Genomic DNA, 22,632 nt, shown 5'->3' on the forward strand with positions numbered 1-22,632 from the left:
TAAGCATCTGCCTTCGGCTTAGGTCATGATCCCAGGGTCCTGGGATCTAGCCTGGCATTGGACTCCCTGCTTGGCAGGAAACCTGCTTTTCCCTCTTCCACTCCCCCTGCTTGTGTTCCCTCTCTTGCTTTGTCTCTCTGACAAATAAATAAAATCTTTTAAAAAAGAAAGAAAGGGGGACACCTGGGTGGCTCAGTCGGTTAAGCCGCTGCCTTCGGTTCGGGTCATGATTCCAGAATCCTGGGATCGAGTCCCACATCGGGCTCCTTGCTCAGCGGGGAGCCTGCTTCTCTCTCTGCCTCTGCCTGCCACTCTGCTTGCTTGTGCTCTGTCTCTGTCTCTGTCTCTCTCTCTCTGACAAATAAATAAATAAAATCTTAAAAAAAATTAAAAAAAAAAGAAAGAAAGAAAGGAAGTTGCTAAGACAGTAGATCTTAAATGCTCTCAACCCAAAAAAAGAGATGGTAATTTGTGACAGGGTGGAGATATTAGCAATATATAAATATACAAATGTATCAAATCAGCATAGCCATAAGCCCTAAACCTATACTATATGTCAAGTGTACCTCAATAAAACAAAACAAAAATAAACACCTCTCTTCTAAGCCTCAGACCCATATTACCAACTGCCTCGTGTGTATGGTAGTATCTAGCATCCATACTGCTCTTTTTGGGGGGGGGGTGGGAATGGGCAGAGGGAGAGAATCTGAAGCAGGCTCCATGCCCAGTGTGGAGCCCAACATGGGGCTCTATCCCATGTCCCTGAGATCGTGACCTGAACCGAAATCGAGTGGGATTCTTCACCGACTGAGCCACCCAGGTGCCCTGATACTGTTATTTCGCATCCATTTTCCTGTGTGGCCTTTGCAACGGTTCTCTGGGAAAGCTGCGGCAAAGATATGATTGCATTTTTAAGGTGAGGCTCAAAAAGGCAGGACTGTCCAGGTCTGAGTGGTGGAGCTGTGAGTATAAAGTCAAGTTTGGGTGTTCTCCAGCACAGAGGTGTCTCAGGAGAGTCTCAAACCCAACATGACCAAAACCTCCACTTGTTACCAACCCCGTCCCACTCCTACTCTCCGGCAAAGAAACAAAAACAGAACCACCACTCTCCAACCAGCAAGGCTAGAAACCTGGGATTCACACTCACTTCCTCCCTCTCCCCCAGATCCTGCAGATTTAACTTCAAAATATCTGAATCCAGCCTCTCTTCCTACTTTATCCCCATTGCACGCATGAAGGCCCACAGACTCTACCAGCCCCCATTCTTACTTGCCCCCACCCCCCCATCCTTTATAGTGTTGTCAGGGGTGGTCTCCTCCCTAAAGGGACAGATTGGATCCTGTCGCTCCCTGACTCCCTGACTTGAAAACCTCAGTCTCGCACTTCCCTTCCCCGTGGCTTTGATTGGGTGGGGCCCCCAACCCCTCCCACTTACTGAGGCCCAGGTCAAACGCCATCGCCCTCAGTGAACTTACCGCACACACCTCCCCATAAACTGGAAACGAGTTCCTTATTCCTCTGTTCTCCCACAGTACTGGATGTATTTATTTCACTCTGCCAGTCTTAGAACTGTGCACGGGTCTGTCTTCCCTTGCAGCCTGGGAGCCTGCTGGGGATAGGATCCGGGTCTAATTAATCTTCGTCTTCTCTGAAGCATATAATCTGAGGTCCTTGACATAGTAGGTCCTTAACAGAGAGCTGCTGAATTGATTTTTTTCCCCCATAAGTATTTGGAAACCATAATGAAGAGGACCGTATTCCTAGTGGATTCCTTCAGCAAGGCAGGCAAAAATGATTCTGAGACTGGGGCAGGACACCCCTACTTCTTCACCCCTCAAGAGCTTTGAAGCTGTCTGGCACTGGTCCTCTGTATCCCTCGCTGCACCAGACGCCGCTCTCCCTCCCCCAGAGAAGGCAAAAGACAATTTTAACTCTTTATTTGAAACAAACAATTCCAGAGACAGAAGGTTAGTCGTGACAACAGCTTCTCACTACAACACAAGGGTGGGCATGGCTCACGGAAGGGACAGGCCAGGCGCCTCAGAACAATATATACAATTTAAACAGTGGCTAAACTGGTGACAGTTATAAAAACACAAAAAGGAGGCTGGGGAACAGCAAAGCCAACAGGGAAAGAACTGGGCACCCCCTTCTCTGGACACTAAAAGTTTTCTGGAACTACAAAGGCAAGGTGGGGAAGAGAGCTGTCGGCAGTGGGGGCGGGACCCCTGCCCACAGCTCCTTGCCTGTCCTTTGACCACAGATCCCATCCTGCACAACCCGGGGCCCCCACAGGCTTGGCCTGGCTCTTAGGATGGGGCAAGAACAAAAGTGGGGAACCCAGCCCCAGTCCCAGTCAGAAGGTAGTTTTTTGCCTTGGGAAACTCTGTCCATTGAACTAGAGGGAGGCAGTTACAGAAGGGGGCTAAGCGTGTTGACACCATGGCTCATGCCAACCTAAGATGGCAGAGAGAGACAAACACATAAACCAAGGGGACAGGAGTCGGCTCCCCATACTTAGAGTCATTCTCTGCCTTTGAGGGAAAGAAAGCATTTGGGGGGTTTCAAACGTGCAGCACCAGGGGTCGGTGCTTGCAGGGGTGGGAAGGGGGGATACAGTGGCAAGGGGGTTCCAACCACCAGTTATCTCACGGGAGGGGAAGAGCATCTAAGCTCCATGTCGTAGGTAGGGGGTCCCCTCATTACTTTCAGATCTTTCGTAGAAGACCCTCCAGCATGGTGCCGGGGGAGAGCAGAGAAGGGAGTGAGCACAGGGCAGAGAAGGCAGCTGGGTTTCTTTCCTTGGCCGAACCTAGGAACGGGGAGCTTTACCTACGTGGGATGGGTCAGGAAACCCAAAGCCAACAGGATCACCAGAGCTATCAACACTCCATCCAGAGTCTGGCCCCAGGAGAACGGGGTTTATTCTGAAGCATAAAGACAGTGGCCTCGCTGGGTTTTGCCCATCACTGGGAGCCCAGCCCCTGGGGAGAGAGGACTGGGACCCTGGGGTTGTCAAGTGGTAATGGAAGGAGGTAAAAGCCAGGGGTTCCTAGGGAAGGCAGGGGACGGAGGAGGGCAGTCAGGGCCCTTTCAAATGAGTAGCATTGGTTCCCGGGCCAGGCGCCCTGTGGGACGTGGCCCCAGGCCAGGTGTCGGTGTGAGAGACAGACACAGCTAGCACGCAGGCTCAGTCCAGGTCTTCCTCCCCAGGACGACCCAGCTCCTCATAAATCTCACGCACAGCCAGAATGCGATTGAGCATACTCTCCAACATGCTGCGGTCCATGGGGATGACGGAATACCAGAGAGGGGACTCCGCGATGCAGGACCGCTCAGGTTGCAGGTAGAAGACATCGTTGCGAGTCCGGAGGCTTTCGGGACTGCGATGATGGGGAAGGGGAGTGGGAGGGGGGAAGGTGGCAGGGGGGCAGGGGGAGGACAGAGATCAATGCGGGGCAAAGTAGACCCCTGGGGTCCCCATGCTAACGTCATTCCTGCACAGCCTCCAACTCACCATTTGGAGAGATAGAATTCATAGAACTTGACCGGGCAGCGGAGGGGATTCATGCGGTTCTCACGCTGCTCTAAGATAGGGGCTTCGTCTTCTCTCTTCCGTTTCCCAGGCCCCGTGTCTGCAGAAGAGGCAAATGACCCAGAGTGGTTAAAAGCACAGTGCTCATGAACCACCTTCCAAAAGCGCGGTCCAGGGCACAGAAGGCCTCGGGATGCCCAGTACAGTCTCAGAGGGAAATAAAGGCAGAAGGAGAGTTGGTGACAAGCAAATGTCCTGTGTGTATGTGTGTAGGGGGTGTCGCTCTGCAGGCCTCCCTGGTTCTCACCGCCAAAACCTCTCTTTATGATCTCCCCCAAACAGATTTCCCAAAGAAGTAATCTCAGAAGTGATGCGCACATGCTCCCAAAACAGGCCTGACTCTGCAAGGCTGGGCTGGCCTTCCAGGACAGAGAAATGGCCACAGTCCTGGCCCCTGGGACATGAATCCAGGGGGAGGCTCGGGTCCGGGGCAGTGACCTCGGCGACTGCACGCAGAGGGGCCAGGACTCCAGGACCCAGAGCGGAAAGCAAGGTGTGGTTTCTGTCATGCTCAAGAGCAAGGAGCCAGGGAGTCTCCCTTCCACGAGCATCAACTCTCCCCCACAGCCAAGCACACCCAATGGCTTCCTACCTGTCCGCCACCCCCTAAGAAAAGGAAACTGCCTGGAAATGAGACGAGTTAGGACACGGGCAGCTGGGCGACCTCCCACGGATGCAAGAGCCACTGGCCAGCTGTCCACGCCTGCTCTGCCAGCACGGGCATGGGGGGGTGGGGAAGCAGAGGAGAGGGCCGGGCTGGTGGTGAGGCAAGCAGAGGGGGTAAAGATAAGAGTGGGGGGCAGCCTCGTACCTCGCCCTTTTCTCTGGCGTACTGGGGCATAGTAGCGGATGCTCACCACCTTGGTGGTGCCCCGAGGGGTGGTACACTTGCGGGACTGCCGCACCACATTGGTGAAGGAGAGCTGCATGTGCTCCTCGGCTGTCTGTAGCCCAAAAAACTTCGTGTTGAAGAACATGAGAGTGTTGAGGAGGACGAAGGGCGAGTAGACCCCCAGCTGCTTACACTCCCAGAGGTGTTCTTCCTCCACCCGGGAGAACACCGTATCTGCAACGGTCGGGGAGGAGATGCCAGTCAGAGGGGATCGCCCGCCCACACCCGACCACCTCTGATCCCCAGATGTCCCGCTCACAAGCATGTCTGGCACCGTCCCCATCCAGGGAAGCAGCCACCACGGATGAAGCCCTGGCGCTCTGCCAGAGTAGATGGTGGGGCTGGGTTGGGTTTGGGTTTTAAGTAGGCTGTGCGCCCAGCATGGAGCCCAGCGTGGGGGGCTTGAACTCACGACCCTGAGATAGGACCTGAACTGAGATGAAGCGTCAGACACTAGGGGGAGGTGGCTAGGTGGCTCAGTCAGTTAAGCATCGGGTCACAATCCTGGGGTCCTGGGATGGAGCCCCACAGGGGACTCCCTGCTCAGCAGGGAGTCTGCTTCTCTCTCTCTCTCTCTCCCCCTGCCCTTCTCCCCATTCTCTCCCCCTGCTCCCCCAAATAAACAAATAAAATCTTAAAAAAAAAAAAAAAACAGTCAGACACCTAACCAACTGAGCCACCCAGGCACGCTGAACCGGATTTTTTTTTTTTATGGTTTCCACCTGCATTTGGAATTTCTCTTGCCACCCTCAAGTTACAGGCAGGCAGATGTAAACCTCAGGGAGTCCCACAATGTCTTCTTTTCTTTCCGTGCTTACCGACCAAACCCAGACCACCTTCCTCAGACCCAGAGACAGCTTGTCAGACCCAGAGACAGCTCGTCAGACTTAAGTCAGGTTCAAGGACAGGAACCCTGGGCCCCTAGCTCTGAACCTTGAGGCCCCCAGGTCCGTAACTCCTGCCCTCTGAGCCTTGGTGAAGAGTAGTAGACCAAAGAGCCTAGAACTCTTAGAATGACGCATTGAAAGACTGGAGGAAAGGGCAGAGGGACTGCTAAGTCCCTGTCCCTTACTGTTGGGGAGGAGCGTGGGCTGCCAGGTACTCAGAGACTTGTTGAGTTCTTGAACGAAAGTCAGGTAGTAAAGGTCCGTGAAGATGTTCACCATTCGGTTATTTTCCAGCAAGTACTAAAGAAAGAAAACCAAACGCACATAAAAAAGCTAGACTCTGGGGCACCTGGGTAGCTCAGTCAGTGAAGCATCTGCCTTCACCTCAGATCATAATCCCAGGGTCCTAGGATAGAACTCTGTATCGGGGAGCGGGCAGGGGAAGTCCCTGCTCAGTGGGGAGTCTGCTTCTCCCTCTCCCTCTGCTGCTCCCCTTGCTTGTGCTCTCTCTCTCCCTCTGTCAAATAAATAATAAAATCTTTTAAAAAAGAAAGTGCTAGATTTTAGGTTCTAAAGGAAAGACATGCTGCCGAAGGCCCCAGGCTTGTTGACCTTGGTAATGAGGAGGCAGTGGGAAACAGCTGCTGGGTTATGTGACCCCGGGTGCTCTTCCCCAGGGATGCCCACCACTCCGAGGTGCTGGGACCTTGCTAGAAGAGGAGGGCGTTTTGGAAGAGATGTGTCATAGCTGGTTCCTCACCAACCCAGCCCCCTCATCACATAATACATGGCCGACCTCTCCCTGTGGGAACTAACCATCCCCCACCACTCAAGGAACCCAGGTCCGCCCACCCTTCCCTTCTTAGAAGGGTCTGAGAATTGCTGAGGGGACCTGCTCAGGGTAGGAGACAGGGTGGGGCACAGTGGGCAGGACAGGACCATTTCTGGTGGGACCCTGCCTGCTCTGCCGAGGGTGATGGCCAGTGAGGCAGCGTGCAAGGGGTACCTGTTGGATGCCAAGACACAGATAGTAGATACTGTCAGGTTCATATCGTTCACCGTTGGGTCGAGTGATTTCTCTCACAAACTGGGCCAGGCCATAGTTGAGTTCGGCAGCAGAGCAAGCCAGAATATCCTCTTTGATGCGCATCGGTTTGGCTGCAGGGATGTGCAGTAGAGGTGGATGGGATTAAGAACGCTCCATGCGGAGAATTTCATTTCACTCCATTGTTAATCCCTTCATCCTTCAGTTGCATCCAGCTCTAGCACAAACCCACCCATCGCCAAAAAAAAAAAAAAAGAGCCCTCAGCCTTGAAACCAAAGCAGCCCCTCCCCATCTTCACAGGACACCCTTCGGTGATCACAGCCTTATCACTCCCAGACACCCTCACATCCTCAGCTGAATCACAACCCTGGCCCTCTTCCTCCTCCTCTCCCTCTCCCCACTCTCCTCCCTAGGGGGTACCCTCCCTCTGCCCCAACCTACGGCCAAAACGCAGCTCATCCCCCTTGCTCGTTTCTCCATTGGCATATTTAGACTGCACCCAGCACTTCCAAGCATTGACACCATATGAATAGTTGAGCCCAGTACAGCTAGGCTGGCTGCTCATGGAGTCCCGGGAACAGCTCTCCGAAAGCACCAGCCGCTTTTGACCCTAGAAGGGGAAAGAAAGGAGAGGCGTGGCTGGGGCAAGGCCAGGGGCACCATGGAAGCTAGGCAGGACAGTGCTGACCGCCACAGAACCAGGGGACTGATGTCAGAACATGGCAAGCGGCCAGAGCGCAGAGCCCCAGAAACAGCCCTGAAGACCTCATGAACTGAGGACAGAGAAAGTTTGGTTGCGTCTCGGGACTCACCATGGGAGAGAAAGGAGGGCAGGGAAGTCAAACTACGGCTGCTGGCTTGGCTACGAGACCCTCCCCTGAGTTCCTTGGGCTCCCTCCCTCTGCTGTGGGTTCAGCACCCTAGCCCTCACCTTCCTCATGGTGCGGGGAAGGTCTTGTTCAGTAGACACGTCCTCAGGCCCTACCAGGCCGCAATCAAAGAGGAAGTCTACACTGGGGTTAATGTCCAAAGGATCTGTTAAGAGCGGAAAGGAAGAAGAAATCAAGGTTTTCAGATCTCAACCCAGTAACGCTCCTACCCTACCCCTCCTACTTGGCCACATGCATGGAGGTGAGCCTCCCACATGGCTTCACCGTACGCATTAGGAACCGGCAAAGTTGTACCGGGAACACACTCAGAGGCACACAGACACCAAAGCTCCCAACGATGTGAATGTTTATAACACTATGGAACTGTGTACTTAAATGCAGGTAAGATGGTAAATCTCAGGTCACGCTTTTTTGCCACGATTGGAAAAAACAAACAAGACACAGCCGTAAAATAGCGCACCTATCCTGGGATCTCTGGCACTGGTCCCTGCATGAGCCTTCTGTCATAGGGTCCCAAGGAGCACTGTTTAGGGTCATGCTCAGGCCATGAGGGTCACTCCTCGCCTGATGGCACAAAGGGTCCTCCTGGACTCCCTGGACACACTTCGCATCCTACTCACTCTTGGGGAAGTCAGCCTCCAAATCTTGCCCAGGCTCATCCAGGACATTGGCCATCTTGACAGCCATGGCCAGGACATCATCTCGAGCTGGCCCGAACAGGTCACAGTCTTCCAGAAGCCCCTCTGCACTCTGGTTGCTCACAAGATCTGGGAGGCAGAAAAGGTAACCACCACTCCTGCCTAGGGCCCGACCCCAAATACTCCCCAGTCCTGCCAAGGCACCAAGATCACCACACTCTACCCCCCAGAGCCGAGACAGGTGGGTTGCACCCTTTGTCCCACATCACCGCTGTCTGTGGCATACCACAAAGGTCAGATGAGGCCTTGTCTAACTCCTCAGCCTCGGCAATCATTTCGGCCATAGCCAGGATGTCAGCTTCCAAGGGGTTGGAAGGGATCTTCACCTTCAGCTCCTCGATGGTCTCCACAATCTTGTCTGTGCTCTCCAAGGTAGTGGGCAGGAACATGGGCACAGGCACCTGGAGGCACAAGTCCCAACTAGACACCAAGAAGCGGAGCGGCCCAGGTGAGGGACGGCTGGCAAGGGGGAGGGTGGGTCTCAGTCCTGAGAGGGTAGAGGAGGCCACAGCAGGAAAGGCCGTGAAACTCACCGGGATGGGCATGGAGAAAGGCACCGGGACTTTCTGGCAATACAGATGCATAGGCACTGGCACAAAGATGGGCACTGGGATGGGTAGCACGATCACCTGTGGCTTCCACTCTTCTGCCAGTAAGAAAGGGGTCTTCTCAGAGCCCCCACTCTGAGATTGGTCATGTCTGGCCTGGGGCCGGACGCTTGCTCATCACCCCCAAAGGCTCTGATGCACGCTTGGTGTCACAAACCCATGCCTGCACCAAAGGCTGAGAGACAATTCTCTGGTTCCACGACAAACATGCCTATGCTACCTGAGCTGCCTCAAAACTCCCTGGTCCAGCTCCCGAGCGCATAGCTGGAGGCCTGGACTACGGAACATAGCCCCGGGTATCTAGGTACCCCAGCTCACCTGTTTGACTTCCTTTGGACTTCATCTCTACCTTGCAGGAGACCCCCCGATTCTGCATCAGTGGTTTACACATGGCAGCTTTGTTTTTGCGGGGTGTTGCTGGGGGCGGTGGGGGCGGAGGAGGGGTGGAAGCGGTGGGAACCGATCGGGTCTTTGCAGGGATCTGCAGAGACAAAGGAACGTTCGTGCTGCCAACATACCAGAGCCCCCCTTCTGAGACCATCCACCCCTCTGGCTTTGGCCCTGACCTTGCCCAGATTCCCATTTTCCTCTGGGGTCTTCACTGTATTGCTGTTCTCCACTTTGGTTTGAGACGGTGTCTGGGGCTTTGACTCAGGAGACTGACCTAGAGATCAAACAAATGAATGCTCTTATCTGAGGAACTGCTCTGTTTTCCTCATCCCTGTCCCAGGAGAGCTCCATTAAGAGGAGTGCTAAATGCAAATGGCCTATGTAGACTATTCTCTCCTCGCCACCCCAGATCTCGTCTTCTCTAGGCCCCAGTGACCGGGGCCAAGAAGACTTTGCTCCCAGCTGCCAAGAAGATCAAAAAATAGTTTCCCCAAGAACCCACACTTTGAGACCTTCCGTGCAGATGGCCCTCAGAAGCCTGGGACCCCTGCAATAGTGGAGGGGTTAGAAGGACATTCTAGAAACAGTAGTCTTCAGTCTCACTAAAGGTAGAGCTTACGCGGACAACTCCTCCTCTCGGAAAACTAACCACAGCCCCCACAGCCCCCCACTAAGCCTGCCCCACCTGGGAAGGTGCTCCTTTCCTAAGAATACATCCTCCATAGAATCGCAGAGGACTCGAACTCGGAGAACCTTTAAACAAGGCTCCCCCTAGTCCTTGCACGGGCCCGGAAGCTGCAGGGGAGCACGGCGCCAGAAGCTCTGGCCTAGGTGGAGGTGAAAACCAGAGCGCGAGAAGGGAGACACTCAGCCTGGGGTTAGAAGAGTCTGGGCAGGTTCTCATGGAGTGGGCACCGACCCCCCGCTGCCCCGCCTGGGACTCACTGTTCAGGAGGCTCTCAGGCCCACTCTGGGTGTCCAGATTGGGTTGGTTCTGCTGACTGTAAAAACGCAACAGACACTGTTGGTTGCAGAAATGGCGGATCTGCCCACGCCAGTGGATGGTCTCCAGCAGCTTCCCCTGGCGCTTACAGGCGTGGCACCGGGCAGCCTGAGGGGGTCGACAGGAAGAGGGTCAGCCCCACCTCCCTAAAACAGTGCTGGGCCCTCTGCCCCGGGGACAAGCCCTGGGCTCTGCTCCATTGGGAGCCTGGGCCAGCCGGAGCCCCCTCCCCAGAGATCGGCCACAGCCCCGCAGTCAGTGCACCAGCACGCCCCACACGGTGCCCCCACAACGCGCCGTGCTGTGCCCCTCACCTTACAGTACCACAGCAAGTACTTGCTCTTGCAGTCCTCGCTGCAGAAGTCCCAGGTGCTGCCGTCCAGCTGCTCGGTGACCCCGCGCTGGCAGGTCTGGGAGCAGTAAGTACAAGTGATACAGCACAGCCCCAGCTTCTTCGTGAAGTCCTGTTTGTATAGCAGCACGCAGCCTGGGGAGAGGGCAAGAGGGAAGAGTCCGGAGATGCAGAGATGGCCACGGGGGCTTGCGAGCGCTGACCTCTTCGAGGGGGTCTGAGTAAAAGTCCCAACAGCCTCTGGGGCCTGAAGCCTTCGGAGGAGCCCAAGGCCCTCGCCCCACAGCCCTCCTGCCTTCCCTGCCGGCCTCTAGGGTGGTGAGGTACGGGCCTCCTGCCCCTCGGCCGCCTCCTTACCTTCACTGCAGAAGCTCTTCTCCACCCCACTGAATCGAAGCTTCTCGTGCAGGAGCTTCTCCTGCCGGCAGTGCTCGCACTGGGACACCACCCCCCGCAGCCGCTTGAAGTCCTCGCAGCAGTCCCGGCAGCAGAACTGGAACACCTGGTCCTGAGATGAGGGCACAGGGTGGGAGGACAGAGCCGTGATATCCGGCGGTGGCCACGGCCCAGTGGCCAGAGCCCCTCAGGCGGACTTCCGTCCGGCCGCTGTCTGCTCGGTTGTGCAGCAGGACAGTGGTGGGGGCGGGGGTCTTACCTGCCAATCCAAGACCTCAGGCTTGCCACTGAAGAGGCTGTGGCAGTAGTGACAGCTCAGGTGAATGCCCCCCTCAGGGCTTGTACGCTGGAGGGAAGGAAGACAAGTAAGGGAGGTGTGTGGCCTTGGCGGCAGGGGGTGGGGGGGGTTGGGCTTGCTCTTGGCTCGGGCCCAGGGCCTACCTACCCCCAACTCTGGTACCCTTTCTCTGTCACCACACCCTTCGTTAATCCCTGGTCCAGGGTTGGGAGTACCTGGAACTTGGTCCAGCAGCTGGGGCTGCAGAATTGGTAGACTGTGCGATCAACCTTGTTGTAGTAACAGGGGTCAGAGAGGCTGCGGCGGCAGAAGCTGCAGGGTCGGGGAGGGCCTGGGGCACAGAGAGAAAGGGAGAGAGAGAGAGACAGAGAGACAGAGAGAGAGAGACAGAGAGTACGCGCGAGAGAGAGACAGAGAGAGAGAGCACACAGAAGGTGTAAGGCAGTGCAGAGACGGAACAGGAAACCCACGGGAAGATGGGAAGATGTGGCCGGGGCTGAGGTTGGGCGGCAGGGGTTACTTTGGAAGAGGGGAGTGCGGGAGGTAGAAAGAAGGCCAGCAGGGGTCTCAGAGAAGAGGGCTTTGCACCTACCAGTGAGCCCTGCCTGCTTCACTTTGTAAGAGGTGGTACAGCACAGGGAACAGAACAAGCTGGTCTTGCCATTACGATCCACATGTGATAGCATCTCAAAGTTCTTACACAGGGTCTTGCACCAGACACAGGGGTACACACGTGTGTTTTTCTGTGAGGATGGGGAAGGAGAGGCTGAGGCTGGATTTGTCCCTTCACTTTTATTTGTTAAATTGTTTAAAACATGAAAGATTTCAGGCATACAAAAAAAGTAGAGATGGTGATATTAACAAAGACCTGTGTATCCACCAGCCAGCTTCAAAAATAAAACATAACAGATACAATTGAAACCCCCTTTATTTGTTTTATTCCTCCCGACCCTCGACCCCGTCAGGCACCTTTATTTGTCACCCGGGCACCGCACCCCCTTCCACAGCCCTCTAATGCACTACTCCCTCGGCCCCACCTTCTTGTACGCCCCCAAGCAGGTTGTGTTGCAGAACCGCTTTTGTTGGCCCTCGTGGAAGAGGAGCTCAGGGCCAGGGCTTCCGGTCTTGGTGTAGATGTAAGCCCCGCACTGGTCGCAACAGTTGGTTTTCAGTCCCTTGTTGGCCCGGAATTTGGAGAAGCATGAATCGCTGCAGAGCCGGTGTACCACGCTGCCATTGCTGACCTCGTGCAGGACCTGCCGTGTACACACACACACACCCTGAGCAGGGGTCTGGACACCACCACCCACCCCGGAGCAAGGACGGCCCGCCCCGCCTCACCCTAGACCTTCACAGCAGACAGTGGGCCCAGGGACCCCCCAACCTGCACATCGGGCTGCCGACTTGATGGTGAGGTCCTGGGAGGCAAGGAAGGCCGGCTGCGTACATCCTGGAGAAGCTCTATCCTTGAATACGCTCCCTCACGGTGGCTGCCTCTCCCCCACCACACTCTCCCCTCTTCCACAGGGCCTGGCCCCTGCAGCCCCAGGTGTGCAGGGGCAGCTCAGGGCCAGCCAGGCTCTGCAAATCCGGCCCCCATCGAGCTTCCTCACCTCTCCGGTCTTCTGGCATATGCTGCAGCGAGTGGCATCGGCGGGATCCCCGGACTGGGGGATTGGGCGCTGCTGCTGGGCCTCATACAGGGACAGACAGACAGACGTGCAAAACTCGTGGAAGGAGCCTCCTGAACCAGTCTGGGCCACAACCGAGTCCTTGGTGTTCCAGATCTCCCTGGAGGGGGTGGGGGTAGGGGTGAAACAGGTTCAAATATTCACTCAGCCCTACCCTCTCCTTTCACCAGCTCCCACCGCCCCCCATCCTCGGGGACCAATTACCACAGGCCCCCCAACTACTCTTACTTTCCTCAGGCCCCCTCCCTCACCTGCCTGGCTCCCAGTTCTGCTCCACTAGGTGCTTGCCAACATGGTCTCTTTCTCAGCCATTATTCCCAGCCTGCTCCCTGCCCTCCCCGCACCTGGAGACCTTCACGTACTTCTTGCAGAAGGTACAGGTCTTTTTGCCCGAAGGCTTCTTAGAGAAAGTGGTGAGACAGGATGAAGAGCAGAAGAGCTGGGGCAGCCCCTTGCGCTGGTAGGCAGTCTGCCCCTTCTGCAGTGGCGTCCGGCAATGCGCACAGGTCATCTTGGTGCCCACTGCAGAGCGCCCAGCCCTTTGGGCCACACTCGAGCGGAGGGACATGCGAGGGGACCGCCGGGGCCGGAATGGCACAAAGTCCTCATCGTTGGGGTCATCTACCATGGCATCAGAATCCTCATCTGACACTGGAACTGAGGAAGTGGGGAAAGGGGCAGTGAACAGAGGCAACCGGACCGGACCAGGTCTCCAGCCATCCTCTGAACCCATCAGGTAGCTCAGCGGATATTGGATCCTCTGGTGTGACAGGGGGGTGGGATCCCCATCCCCCTTGTTCCTGCCTTTCTACCCCCACCCCTAGTATACTGGTATCTTAAGCCACTGGTGTCACTCTCCCTCAGTCACTCCATAATCGCCTAGAGAGGGCATGGGAGGGCTCCAAGTGAGAAGACTCAGGACAGGAATGGCACAGCTGAAACAGGAAACTCCATTCTCATTGCTGTTGTTTTCAATTTCCCCCACTGCCCCTGGTTCCCATGCCAACCCACAGCAGAAACAGGCACTTCACACTCTGCGGGGTGCAGGAGATCCGTGGCCGCCACATCCCACTCGGTCACACTTCCTCAAGTCCTACTCACTGCTCTCAGTGGAATCCACAACCTCAGGTTTCGGAGGCTCCACTCTTCTAACGCGCTCGCTTCTCTTCTGTACCTTGGAAACAGTGGAGGGAGGAAAGCTGACACCAGGGGCAGGCTAAAGGGCCTGCTGCACTAGTGGGGGGGGGTACAGAGGTGGGAGGGGGAAGGGAGAGTAGGGACCCTTGGCCCAGCCCTTAGGAGGAGGAAAGAAAAGGGGGCTGGACTTTATCCTTCAGAAGTAAGAGACACAAGAGCTCCCGCCCTCCTCCTAACTCTCCTCACACACACCCTCCACAGAACAACATCTGGGAGGGAAAATGAAGGGTCTGTCCTTCCCAGAGCTATAGGGGGAACCAGACTCCTTCCAATCCCCTCCCCGCCCCCTCACCCGCTCAGGCGGCTTCTCACTCGCCTTCCCAGTCAGGCCATCTCCTGCAAAGGAAGCAGAAAACAGCCTAAATCTTGAGCTTGCCCTCACCGCCCCCTCCCTGGCCCAACCTCCGCCTCCATTCCTGGGGAAGGGCTTACTCAAAACTGAAAGGGAAAACTCAAGTGCCTGTGGCTTCTTGGGGCCCCTCTCAGGGTTACCTTGAGCTCTGCACTAAGGGGAGCAGCTATTCTCCATTAAAAAAAAAAAATCCTAGCCTTTCCACCCTCCTTCTGTCCCAATCATTGAGAGTTAAGGAAAAGCAGGTAACACATGCCTTCCATCAGAGGACTTCTAGTTCACTAACAAAACCAAATGCAACCACCCAAAGGTAGCAAGGGGAAAAGGAAGCATTGACGTATGGATAGGCTCCCCTGGACTCAGGTGGTTCTATAAGCCCCAAGCCACTGGTCACAAGCTGGGAGAGGCAGAACAGGGGAGAAAAGAGAGCCCCTCAAGCCCAGGCTGTGCCTCCCCCATCAGAGGCACAATTCCAGGCCCTGCCTTTCTACCATTCCCCCTAAATCGCTATATTGTTGGTGGCTCCAGGACCCAGTTATCATTCATCAAACCCAGAAACCCCACTCTCTTCTGGAACAAAATAGCTGGAAAGACCTTAGCACCAAGAAGCCTGGCATCCTCTCCAAATTCTGAAGGAAGGACCCTGGCACCAACAGCCCACTGGGGTAAAAAAAAAAGGGGGGGGGACCTCTCCCAACGAATCCACTCTTCCCAACCCACCCCCTGAAACCTCACCCCTATTCCTCTCCCACAGCCACTGAGCTGCCTCTCCACCCTTACTTTCCTTCATCTTTGCCACACCCCCCAAATCCTCCCTTCCAAACTCCCAACTCCTTCTCTATATATCCTCCTCCCCTACGTCTTCTCCAAACACATAACCATCCCTCCTTACCCCTACCCTCTCGCCAGCCTGGATTCTCCAGCTGATTAGACAACCTACCTGGCAAGGAAGGGTGTGCAGGAGGGCTAGGGCCCCCAGGTTTGGTCTGAGAACTGTTGATTCCATCCCCCAGAGTCTCTCCCACTGAAGGGCTGGGGGGACCATTTGGGCTCTGTGGCTGCCCTTGGGGAAGCTCCTCCTCCTGCCCAGGGGAGCCCCTTCTCCCTGTAGCTATGTTGGTGGTCTCCTCCTCTTCAATATGGGGGGACTGCAGTGTTATCGGCGAATCTGGAGCCAACGGCTCTAGTAGCCCCTCCGGTGAAGAGGGATTTGCCCCAGACCCTGCCTCAGGTGGTACCACCTCAGGGGTCTGGCCCCCTGGGCCAGGCTCTAGGGTCTGATCTCCTGCATCCCATGCAAGGGTCCCCTCAGGACCATGGTCCACCTCTGGGGGAGAGGGGGCTTTATAGAGCAGCCCCCCCAGCCCCAGCAGCTCAGTGGCTCCATCCAGGACTCCAGGGTCTTTTTCCAGGCCAGCAGGGGTATCAAGCAGGTCCAGGGCTCCTGAGGATGGAGAAGGGCCAGGGGGTGCCCATCCTCGAGTTGGGGCTGTCTGGGATTCCAGTAGGTCCTCTCCAAATTCCATGTCTACTGGAAGGTCTCCAGCCAGGGGCTTCTCTGGCAGGGTCAATGGGTCAAACGGGCTGGGGAAATCACTGGGGTCCATGAGGATGACTGGATATGGGCTGTAGATTAGGGGTAGAAGAGGGGGCAGAAGAGGTGGTCTTCGCCAGAATGCCTTCTTATATAGGTTCTGGGACACACCCCATCATCCACTTGAATTTCTCTTGAACAGCCCCCACCACAACCGACAAGCATTTCCACCGGCTTTAGTGGAATGACCACTCCCCCCCCATACAGCGCCCCCTGTGGGGAGAGGCGTTCCCCGCCCTGGCCCTGTGCCCACACTCGCCAGGCAGTCCGTCGTTCCACCCTCCCGCCTGCCCCCGCCACCCCACTGCAACTCCAAGTTCCCCTCCCCCCTTACCTTTCACTCCCCCCCCAACTCGGGCTGAACGCCCCCTTAGAGTCTCCTAGGACCGCTGCCACCAAGAGCCTTTCCCACCCCCGCGGTCTCAGTTCCTATCCCCTCCCCTCTCTCCTGGAGCCCCCCAGCTCCCCAGTCTTTACCCACCCTGTCTGGCCCCACCCCCCCTCCCCGCGTTGCAAGGTCCTCCCTCAGCCCTTCCCTCGCCCCCACAAACTGCCCTTCCTAACCCCTCCCCCCCAGTTACCTTTCAGGGTCGCTCACTTCCTCAGCCCCGTCCCCCCTTCCTATTGCTCCCCTAGTCCTCCCTCTCCTGTTGCCCACCCCCCACCTCAGGCATTTACAGGAAGACATTTTGGAGCTACGATCTCTCCTTAGACACCCCCCCCCCCGCCTCCTGGCTACTGCGAGATCCCGCCTGCAGGTTCGGTTCGGCTTGATCAGGCCCGACCCCTACCTGCGGCAGGGTTAGTGTAACGGCTACAAGCCTAGAACTGCAGACAGCGACGGCCCCGCGCTTGTTCTCCACCTCCCTCCCTAGCAGCCGGGACAGGGGTCGCGGCCCCTTTAAATGGCAGCGCCGCTCACAGCGCCCAGCGCTCTGCACCAGGCGGGCGGGCGGCGCCAGCAACCAACCCCATTGGCTGGCTCGTGGAGGGGGCTCGCGAGACAGCGCCGGCCCCCGGCGCGAGACTCCCAGCCCAGTGGCCGCCTGGAAATTGCGGAGTGGAGCCTAGTCGCTGGAGATGGAGCTTGAGCCCCCGCCCGGGGCCCCGTTAGTTGAGGAGGAAAAGATAGCCTCTGGAGCTTTGAAGCCGGCCCTTGGGAAAGGCGGCACCCCCGCTCCATGGAATGGCCGAGTACACTAACCCACAAAAAATAGATCTACGCACCTGCTTCTCTTACCTGGCTCAAGAGTCTTCTCCCCCTTCCCACCATCCCCCCGTCACACCCGTGCCCGCCCTACCTCCTGGAACCCACTCTACCCGTGATCCCCTCCTCTCATTCAAATGGTTCCCGGTCCCCTCCCCCTCCCCGTGTCTCTCTTCGCTTCCCACTCGTGTTCAGCCCTCCAGCGTCCCCCCCCAACAGTCCCTACCTACGCCATTCAGCAGGCGCCTGCCAAGATTACCCTCCCCCCAACCCCACCTCTCCGGGGCCCGCCCCCTGGGCCACTGTTGGGGTAATGAGTGACAGCGGAGTGGGGGGGGGTAGGCAGGGACCCAGCCCTCACGTGCCCCTCCTTCCCTTGTCTGCAGCCTTGGGCTCCCCTAACCATTCTGAATGTCATAGTTGTGGGGTGTCTTAAGCCTGGTCTCCAGCCACCTGGGGCGGGTTAAATGGCTCTGGCTCAGTGACAACGCCTATGCAGTAACCGTTACTGCCTGATGACCCCAAAACCAGGCCCTGCAAAGGTACTCCCCCACTCCCTCAACGGTCTTAGGGTAAGTTCTGGGATCTTCTCCCTGAGTCTTCCTGCAGGAGCTCCCTGCATTATCTCTTCAGTAGTTTTCCTCACCGAGGCCAATAGCTCCGTTTCCTCCTTTCTCTGTCTGTGCCTCTCTCTTCCTCCCTCCCTCCCTTTTTCTGTCCTTGTCTCTTTCCTCCTCTCTTTCTCTCTCTCTCTCTCTGGCGCGCACTCTCTCTCTCCCTCCCTCTCTCTCTCTCCCTTTCTGCTAGTCTCTTTTTGTCTCAGTCTCAGTCTCTGTCTCTGCCTCTCGTATGCACGAGCACGCACGCGCGCACACACACGCCCCCCCCTCCACCCCGCACACCCTCCCTCCCGCTCCCGGATGGTCCTCAGCATGTGGGTGTGGCTGAGGTTGAAGCTTGAGAAGTGGGCTAGGGGGAGGGGGGCACAGCGTTAGGCCTACCGGTTTTAAAAAAAAATATGTGTGCCAGGACTGTGTGCTCAGTCCCCATTATAGTTAGAGCACTTTGCAGTCCCCGCCCCCTACTTTCCTCCTCCAACCCCCGAGAGCTGGAGAGCTTTTAGTGTCTGAGATCCCAGAGGAGGCTCGGGCCGGAGGGGAGTCCTGCCACAGATTTAGGAACGTGTAGATTCGGTGTCCAGTGCCTGCTCTAGCTTGACTCTTTGCTCTGGGCCTTCCTTCCCACACTAAGCCTCTCCTGGCCTTCTAGTCCTAGGGAGTTTTAGCCTCCCTTGTCTCACTCACTTTCCCAGAAACCTTAATCCTTCCTGGCTCCCCACATGGCCTTGAGATTATCTTTGCTCTCTCCGGTACACAGAGATAAAAGGAAGACTTTCCCCCCTCAGGTTTCCCAAACCCAGCTTCCTTTCGGTCTTAACCAGTATTCTGTGTACCTATCCCCCACCTTCTGCTTACTTCCATGTCCCTGTACTTCCCTTTGCATTTTCAATTTGTTCCATCTCAGTTAGTCCACCTCCTTCTTTTGTATTGCCTGCCCTTCTCAACACATGTTTGGATCCTTGGCTTGCCTGGTTGCGGAGAATGCCTGATTTCAAGCTGAAGGGAGACAGTCTAAGGAGGGATTAATGGTGTATTACTAATTCAGAGGCAGTGTGGTGGCATGGAAGTGTGTGGGCTCTGGAGACATGCAGGGGTTCTAATCTCAGCTCTGCTCACTTTTTAGCCATTTGACTTTGGACAAGTCACTTGTCAAGTCACCAGGTTTTAGTTTTCTCTTCAGCACAGATAAGAAAGCCATCTAAATGTCCAATAACAGGGGATTGGTTAAGTCGGTTTTGTCTATATTCATTCAATGGATGTACTCATTAAAATGTGGTTACATTAGGAAAAAAGAACCAATGACAGCACAGCACAGATAATTTTCAGTGCAGTGGACGCATGTCACACATTATCAAAACTCACAGAACATATGACGCCAAAAGCAAACTCTCATGTAAACCATGGGCTTTGAGTGATAACAATGTGTCATAGATTGAAACAAATAAGGGATGTTGATCCAGGGAGGCGGTGCCAGGAAGGTACACAGAGACTATATGGGAAGTGTCTACTTTCAGCTCACTTGTGCTGCAAACCTAAAACTGTTCTAAAAATACACTTTAGTCTATTAAAAGAGTAAATGACACACAAAAATGTTCCTGTTATGTTACGTTTTTTATTTTTGTTTTTAAGACATCTCTATACCCAATGTGGGGCTTGAACTTACAACCTTGAAATCAAGAGACCCATGTTTTACTGAGCCAGCCAGATGCCCCCTCCCGAACATTTTCGAAAGAGGAGTTAAACCATGATGCTAACTTTGTAGAGATATTCTATATATAGTTGACCTTGAAGAACATGGGTTTGAACTGTGTGGGTCCACTTACATGTGGATTTTTTTCAGTACAGTACAGTACTGTAAGTGTATTTTCTTTCCCTTACGATTTTCCTAACAGCATTTACTTTTCTCTAGCTTGCCTTATTGTAAGCCTACAGTATACAATACATATAACATACAAAATAGGTGTTAATCAATGGTTTATGTTATTGGTAAGACTTTCTTGTCATCAGTAGTAGTTAAGTTTCGGGGGGAGTCAAACTTGGATTTTCAACTGTGGCCCTATCCCCACGTTATTCAAGGGTCAACTGTACAGGTATACATAGAAAAAGACTAGAAGGAAATACTGGCTATAATACTTCATAGGGCTGCTATTAAGGCAGATGTACACCTATCCGATGTTGAATAGATACCGCTTCATAGGTTACTATTATCATTAAAAAAGAAACATACATGACTGCATGCATGATCTGGGACTTTGCACACTGAAACCTTTGTGTCCTTAAAACAAATGCATGTCTTTTGGTCTTTGACTAAGCCAAGAGTACCCACAGTTGATAGGTTTGAATATGTATGGGCCACAGATGAAAGGCTGTAATATAGAAGGGGGGGTTGGTTAAGAGTGTGGCCTGCAATTCAATGCTTTCATTTTTAGCCTTGCTGGTTATCACATGGTACTCAATTCTGTTACTTGTTATTCATCATTTATAAAGCACTCAAGTGCTATAAGCACTGTACAACAGGTAAAAACTCAATCCCTGTCCTCATGAGAGCTCTTTCATTTCAATTATGTATGTGCGTGTATGTATATATATATATATATACACACACACACACATGCATATACATATATGTATGTTTTCTGATTACAAAAATATAAATGTTCACTGTAAACATTTTGTAAAACATAAAAAGTCTGAAGAAAAAAGCATTAATCACTTATATCCTACCTATTAAATCTGGAGATGACCTGTTTTTGATGTATTTCTTTCTAGTTCTTTTTTTGCATACATATTTTTTTTTTTACAAAATTGGGATTCTCTTGTACGACATGTTCTACAACATAATTATAATGACTGTGTATTATTTCATCGTTTGGATTCTACCATGCTTTATTTAATTACTGCTGGATGTCAAACTTTTATTTTTGTACCACAGGCAAGCCTACATATAGCCTGGTCAAAGAAATGGAGGTACTGTTTGGCAATCATTTGATTAGAGTCAGATTCACTCTTTAGAAACAACTGTGGAAACACATGGATTCTTATTTAATGTTTTATACCATTTTGAAGTACCCTGGAGTGAAGAAAAGGAGATAGGTATTTAGGGAGACATTGGGGAAATGTTAGACTGTGAGCTCCTCAACCACGGAGACCAGTTTTTACTTGTCTCTTTCTCCAGCATCTAGCATAGTCCTTGGTACTCAATAAATGTTTATTGGATGAATTGATGAATGTGTGAATAAAGGACGGAGAGAGGGTGAGGAAAGCCCCAACTAACTCAAATTGCAGCAATACTTCTAGGATGTAAGGCTTAACAAGGACAAAGATAAAACTGAAACAAGAGAGGAGAAAAGGCAGGAAGGCAAAAATAAGGAATCTTCATCTTTCTCTTTAAAAAGAATTAGTATAAACCTATGACTATATGGTCAATTAATCTTCAATAAAACAGGAAAGAATATCCAATGAGAAAAGGACAGTCTCTTCCACAAATGGTGTTGGGGAAACTGGACCACTTTCTTTCAGTATACACAAAAATAAATTCAAAATGGATTAAAGACCTAAATGTGAGACCTGAAACCATAAAAATCCTGAAGAAAGCATGGGCAGTAACCTCTTTAACATAGGCTGAGGCAACTTTTTCCTAGATATGTCCCCTGAGGCAAGGGAAACAAAAGCAAAAATAAACTATTGGGACTACATCAAAACAAAAAGCTTCTGCACAGCAAAGGTAGCCATCAACAAAACTAAAAGGTAACCAATGGAATGGGACAACATATTTGCAAATGACATATCTGATAAAGGGCTAGTATCCAAAATATATAAAGAACTTCTAAAACTCAACACCCAAAGAACCTCATTCCATTTAAAAATGGACAGAAGACATGAAGAGGCATTTTTCCAAAGAAGACATGTAGATGGCCAACAGATACGTAAAAAGATGTTCAAGAAAATGCAAATCAAAACTACAATGAGATGTCACCTCACACCTGTCAGACTAGCTAGGATCAACAACACAAGAAACAACAGGTGTTGTCGAGGACGTGGAGAAAAAGGAACCCTCATGCAGTGTTGGTGGGAGTGCAAACCGGTGCGGCCACTGTGCAAAAGCAGTATAGAGGTTCCTTAAAAATTTAAAAATAGGTGGGGCGCCTGGGTGGCTCAGTGGGTTAAGGCCTCTGCCTTCAGCTCAGGTCATGATCCCAGAGTCCTGGGATCGAGCCCCGAGTTGGGCTCTCTGCTCAGCGGGGAGCCTGCTTCCTCCTCTCTCTCTGCCTGCCTCTCTGCCTACTTGTGATCTCTGTCTCTCAAATAAATAAAAAATAAAATCTTTTTAAAAAATTTAAAAATAGAACTACCCTAGCATGTGATTCTTGATCTTGGGGTTGTGAGTTCAAGCCCCATTCTGGGCCTAGAACTTAATTAAAAAAACAGAACTAACCTATGAAAATTAAAAATAGAACTACCCTATGATCTAATAATCTCACTACTGGGTATTTACCCAAAGAATACAAAACACTAATTCAAAGGGACACATGCACCCTATATTTATAACAACATTGTTTATAGTAACCAAGATATGGAAGCAGCCCAAGTGTCCAACCATTGATGAGTGGGTAAAGAAGATGAGGTAGATACACATACAATGGAGTTTTATTACATACAAGACTGAAATCTTCTCATTTGCGGCAACATGGATGGAGCTAGAAAGTATAATGCTAAGAAAAATAAGTTAGGGGAGCCTGGGGGGTTCTGTTGTCAAGTGTCTCCCTTCAGCTCGGGTCATAATCCCAGAGTCCTGGAATTGAGCCCCGCATCAGGCTCCCTGCTCAGCAGGGAATCTGCCTCTCCCTCTCCCTCTGCCTGCTGCTCTGCCTTCTTGTGCTCTCTCTCTCTCTCTCTGTCAAGTAAATAAATTTTTA

The 22,632-nt window shown here is 53.3% G+C and overlaps 1 protein-coding gene across 5 annotated transcripts; it reads right to left on the bottom strand.

The window, feature by feature from the left end:
* Positions 1-1,920: 1,920 nt before the first annotated feature.
* On the bottom strand, positions 1,921-16,828 carry ZMYM3 (zinc finger MYM-type containing 3). 5 transcript variants are annotated; one of them, XM_080795242.1, is made up of 25 exons: positions 16,681-16,781; positions 15,236-15,921; positions 14,236-14,279; positions 13,848-13,914; positions 13,109-13,403; positions 12,669-12,846; positions 12,093-12,311; positions 11,648-11,798; positions 11,271-11,386; positions 11,017-11,103; positions 10,719-10,869; positions 10,324-10,496; positions 9,952-10,117; positions 9,183-9,280; positions 8,935-9,097; positions 8,542-8,654; positions 8,235-8,409; positions 7,931-8,077; positions 7,352-7,455; positions 6,862-7,030; positions 6,381-6,532; positions 5,560-5,674; positions 4,407-4,661; positions 3,518-3,635; positions 1,921-3,383 (listed from the first exon to the last, which is right to left on the bottom strand). In XM_080795242.1, the coding sequence occupies exons 2-25, from the start codon at positions 15,900-15,902 to the stop codon at positions 3,191-3,193; spliced, it is 4,116 nt and encodes a 1,371-aa protein (XP_080651368.1). In that variant the 5' UTR covers positions 15,903-15,921; positions 16,681-16,781; the 3' UTR covers positions 1,921-3,190. The 5 variants fall into 5 exon arrangements, with proteins under 5 accessions (XP_080651368.1, XP_080651367.1, XP_080651369.1 ...); XM_080795241.1 differs by having other exon boundaries at positions 13,848-13,920; positions 16,681-16,778; XM_080795243.1 differs by lacking the exon at positions 15,236-15,921 and having other exon boundaries at positions 16,681-16,807.
* Positions 16,829-22,632: the final 5,804 nt, after the last annotated feature.

This window comes from Martes martes, assembly GCF_963455335.1.
Source record: "Martes martes genome assembly, chromosome: X".
NCBI lineage: Eukaryota > Metazoa > Chordata > Mammalia > Carnivora > Mustelidae > Martes > Martes martes.

Bases quoted from the DNA above. Each gene is read 5' to 3' on its own strand.
- ZMYM3 (XM_080795241.1), bottom strand. From the start codon at position 15,902: ATGGACCCCAGTGATTTCCCCAGCCCGTTTGACCCATTGACCCTGCCA. The intron at 7,456-7,930 runs GTGAGTAGGATG...CGCTCTTAACAG, and splicing joins GGAGGCTGACTTCCCCAAGA to ATCCTTTGGACATTAACCCC. The intron at 3,384-3,517 runs GTGAGTTGGAGG...CCATCATCGCAG, and splicing joins GAATTCTATCTCTCCAAATG to TCCCGAAAGCCTCCGGACTC.